Consider the following 5,000-nt stretch of genomic DNA (forward strand, 5'->3'; position numbering starts at 1 on the left):
GAGCTGCAACGTTAGGAATTATTCTGAAAAGAGAAGAAATGATTCCCATAACACACCTTCTACAAAGTCTTAAGCAAAATGACACATATGCATCTACAGACACACAGACAAGCACACCACAACCACCAGAGTGAAAGTATTTAGGAGATACACACCGAATGCCTCTGAGTTTGGCCCTGTTGTCGTGGCGATCAATGATGTTGTGTAGGATTTCAAGGACCAGTTGGCGCAACTCGCTGTCTTCCATTAGAGAGATGGAGCATAGAGGCTCCAGAAATGCAGCCGGCAAACCCGCACTCATTGTCTTACACTTAAAACCAGACGTCACCTTCACACACATACACAAAACATTAAATCGTGTAATCATGTAATGACGTATGAAGGAAAAAGCAGACCAGGACTATGAGAACAGGGGCACTGTAAAATATCCACCACATTTGTAGTGCTGTTTTATGATAAGTGAAGTTCACCTTATTCCTTCTGTACAAGCTCATACTAAATATTGTCCTGTTCAGTGTGAGCCATTCAGTAATGCACCAGTGATGGCATAAACATAGATAATCATGTATCAATGCGGAAATAAAAAGGTAAATCATTTCATACTAATCACCATGGGGAAATATGCAAATGAGGCATTTCTGCCAGAGAACAATTAAGACAATTTCGTGTCTATGGTAACGGAATTCTAAATTAGGGCCTTAGTGGAAAGGTCATAGCAAATGGGCACAAAAGTAGAACTGGAACTAGTGGAAAACAAGATCTATGGGAGTTAAAACACATGCATAGGCCTGTTTACTTTCCTTCTCAGTCTCAGACACACAAACACCACCGGCCATGCTGTAGTCCTAATTAGTTGACTGACAGCTTTTTGCCATTCATTATGATACACAGCTGCAGCTGTGTTTGCTCGTCTGATCACTTTCTCTCTCTCACACACACACACACACACACACACACACACACACACACACACACACACACACACACACACACACACGCGCACGCACTCATGCGCGCACACACAAACACACAGCGGGTGGCTGTAATGTCATAGTCAATACCAACCATTCACACCTGCGTCTCATCTGCTTGTCCTGTCCCTGCTTTCAACTCAAACATATGCATGCACACACACACACACACACACACACACACACACACACACACACACACACACACACACACACACACACACACACACACTCATTCACTCACAATCAATTAGGCACACACAATCAATCACAATCACTGACGCACACTCACACACACACAGAAAGCACACATAAAACCACTTTGCGGACACAATGTACCAAACCAACAATCGGCAGGACAGGCTATGTAGTGAACTCCTCAAGTGTTAATAAAACAGTGGATACAAGTAACTTACCATAATGAGGGAACTGAGGAGCATCGTTTGAATCCTCTTAGTACCCTGGGGTCTGAGAGGGACAGAGTGTGAGACACAGAGGGGAAAAAAAGAATGATGCTGGAATTTGTAACAAATTTCACACAAATCTGAATCACACATGTTTCATAGTGGAGCTCAGCTAGCACCAGAATCAATTACATTTTCAATCTGAAGAGTCTGATGTGCCACATAAACCAAAACAAGCAAGACCTCAGTGTCTATACATGTACCATAAACCTGCAAAATACACGCATACACATGCGCATAAACACACGTACGCACACATGCATACACACATGCATACACACATGCATACACAGACAGAGTCACTAGATCACTTACCCAATTTTGACGGTGTCCAGAGAATGGCAAGGTGTCCCATATACTGGAACTTTCCCCATAATGAACATCATGACTTCAGCTCGCTGATAATCTGGCAGATTGCCTCCAAAGAACCCTGTGCATACAACCACAAAGCAGGCATTCAGAAGAAGAAAAAAAAGCATTCAGAAGTGTATGCTAATGATAAAATACAATGCATACTTTTTCGCTTCATTAGAAGGTCACCTGAAGAACTATGAATAAAAAAGCTAACAATGTTCTGCATGTGAATGTAAATTAATCTTCTGATGGTTAGCTCACTGGCTTGACCTGGAGATATAAAACTCAACTCACCAATAGTTTGAATGATTGCATTCTGGACTATTCGCTCCTCGTTCTCTTTGCCACGACCAGAAGAGACACTCGTTCCAGAGTTTCTGCGAGAGCCTTCCCCTAGCTCGAAATCAACACTCATACGGAGGTGCTTGAGCAAGGTGTTAAAAACCTCCAACACTGTTGGACCTGGACCAGCACACACACACACACACACACACACACACACACACACACACACACACACACACACACAAAATTAGGCAAATGCTACACCAAAACATTAAAGCTTAACACACACACACTGCTGCTTCCCCTCTTCTACTAAGAACCTCCTACCACATGCTTTTCCACAAATATAATTCGTACCAAAATCCATATTTATTATTCCATAAAAGCATGTGTAACATTTCAATTATTCTTATCTTCAGGAAGTAAATGACCGAATACACAGCAACTATACAGGAAATGCACACACGAATGAATCAGCTGCAGCGCTGCATGTAGTTGCTATGCAGTACAGCTAGGGGGAGACAAGTGGCAGCTACACAGCAAACATTTCATCTTCAGTCAAGAGCAAAATGTCCTGTTACATCCGTGACCTCCAGACCTGACCTCCAGCCCTGACCACCATTTCTTAACATCAAACATAATGATAAATCTGTCTACCTTAAAACCAGTATTAAAAACATGAAGCACAATTTAGTGATTTGTGATCATAAATCTCTTCAATTTCCTTTAAGTTAGTTATTTATTCATATTTTGTCTACTCATCCATTCCATTCGTTCAGCTTCTTAACTGCGTAACACAGCTTGTGTTGTCTGCCTTGTGTCTATATTAGTGCATGACATGTGACATGTGCAGTAGATCAGTAGAGACAATGACAATGAGACACTGACATCTGACTGACAGCCACATTATTCATTATATTATAAAGGTTGTAAAATTACACAGAATTACACCAGATAAATAACCATGAGGATGAAGGCCATTCCTTTGGCATAAATAATATTATCTGTGAATATTCTTCCCACTGCTTCTGAAAGCATGTGTTTTTTTTTGTTGTTGTTTTTTTTTGTAACATTTTTGTATTTACATCTTTCTTGTATTTAAAGAACACAATTGGGTGAAGGAGTCACTATGAAACAAAACAATTACTTGTGGACACGTATTGATTCATTTTCCTTTTTAGAGCTGAGGAAAAAAACAAGACTTCAGGAGAAAATTTCTCATTGTATTTCTATCATCTGTGCCACAGAGTGACCCGTTATTATATTTCAATAAAGCTTTTGATGTTGATAATTAGGCCTGCGCTCTGCTTAATAGCACAGGCAAGATGCTTGTAAATATATACAGATGGGTGACAAATTAAAAAAAAAAGTCTTTGTGGTTTTCTGTGATCAAGAGCCACCAGAACAGCTTCAGAGAGCCTTGTGTACAACATCTAATGTGTTCTGTACCGTCTTTGAATCATTACTGGAGAAAAACAAGATTTTTCACAGAGGTGAAAACATTGCTAGCAAGAAAAGAGACTAGACCCGAGAAGAAACACAAACGTCCTAGTGCATGTCGGTGGACGAGCTGACTAACAGCATAAATGATGATGCGTGTAATGGCTGAACTGATATTTTAAGAACCGGTTTTACAAATAAGCAGCTGAGTGTATAAGCAGAGTTCATCCAGTCTGCAATGTCTGGGCAAAAACTCGTACTGGAAAAAGAAGAAAATATTTTAAGAGCCCTTGGTGCTGATCGACAGGTTTATAAACAAACAAAAAAAAAAACAAACAAACAACACAACACCTATACAAAGTTCTGTGTGTGCCACATTGTGATAGCAGACGCAAATGTTATTCATGTCGTGTGTCTTTTCCCCTTCTTTTTACTGTAGGTTATTATTATTTTTAACCATAACTTTGGCACCTCTGTATATTCCCAAAACTTGTTCCCTCAGCTGGCGTTTTAATGATGTAAAGTGCTGTTTAATTCATGGCTACAGTGATGCTTCGCATTTAAGGACACAAATGGGTGCAAACCGTGACAACTAAATGTCAGCAGCTTGGTGTTCAGTACTCAGCCCAGTGATCGACAACACACTAAAGAATGATTCACACCACCAATATCAATTTCTTCCACATCTCTATCTGTTTTTTTGCTCCACTGAACTCTCAAATGTTAATCTGTCTTTGTACCGAAGGGTTTCTGCACCGCACGCTTACATCCTTCTCTGTGAGGTGGTCAACGGACTTTACTAGATCTCACACACGCGCGCACACGCACACACGCGCACACACACACGCGCGCACACACACACACGTGCGCACACACACACACAGAGAACACCTTCTGCAGTGACAATAAAGAACAGAATTTATTCACTCTTTTTTTGCGCCATGGGAACTATTTAAGTCTGTGAAGCTAAATGTTATACATTTTTCCACAATATTTCACAGATTGTTTCACGGGAATATTTAATATTATCATCTAATATCATAATATTTTTATATTAGATATTTTAAATGTATTACATTTAATATTAAATATTAAAATATTATTCACAGTCTTTAATAGCCACAAATGCTACTACACATCACACCACAAAGTATGTCATGTGTCGCTCCACAATCTTAGCAAGGTCTTTACATGCGGTCTTGCTATTCAAACATAAGCAGATACCAGCCCAGGTTTTGTCTAGGCTAGACTGTACACATTAACAGAAAATGGACACAAGTATGACTGTGTGTGACTTTTTATTAAGGGCTACGTAAAGCAAAAGGTGTTAAATGTCAGCAACCTTTACTTTGTTGATTTATAGAGAACACAAGAAATAAATGTTGGACAGTAAAGGTTCAATCTCAGAAATAACAACCTATAATAAAGATGCACTATTGCATAAGATCTTCTAGAGGCTGGTGTATATAAGGTACATACTGATGTG

The 5,000-nt window shown here is 39.7% G+C and overlaps 1 protein-coding gene across 3 annotated transcripts in view; it reads right to left on the reverse strand.

Annotated features, from left to right (window-relative positions):
• efr3a (EFR3 homolog A (S. cerevisiae)) overlaps window positions 1-5,000 on the reverse strand; it is a 61,027-nt gene that overhangs the window by 10,331 nt on the left and 45,696 nt on the right. For all 3 annotated transcript variants that reach the window (XM_047806334.1, XM_047806335.1, XM_047806333.1), the window contains 5 exons: window positions 2,084-2,251; window positions 1,751-1,865; window positions 1,388-1,439; window positions 156-328; window positions 1-23 (listed from right to left, as the gene is read on the reverse strand). The exon at window positions 1-23 is cut by the window's left edge and continues 53 nt beyond it. In XM_047806334.1, the coding sequence (XP_047662290.1) occupies window positions 1-23; window positions 156-328; window positions 1,388-1,439; window positions 1,751-1,865; window positions 2,084-2,251 (531 nt within the window). The remainder of the gene's footprint in view (window positions 24-155; window positions 329-1,387; window positions 1,440-1,750; window positions 1,866-2,083; window positions 2,252-5,000) is intronic.

The sequence above is a fragment of the Tachysurus fulvidraco genome, chromosome 22 (assembly GCF_022655615.1).
Source record: "Tachysurus fulvidraco isolate hzauxx_2018 chromosome 22, HZAU_PFXX_2.0, whole genome shotgun sequence".
Classification (NCBI taxonomy): Eukaryota; Metazoa; Chordata; class Actinopteri; order Siluriformes; family Bagridae; genus Tachysurus; species Tachysurus fulvidraco.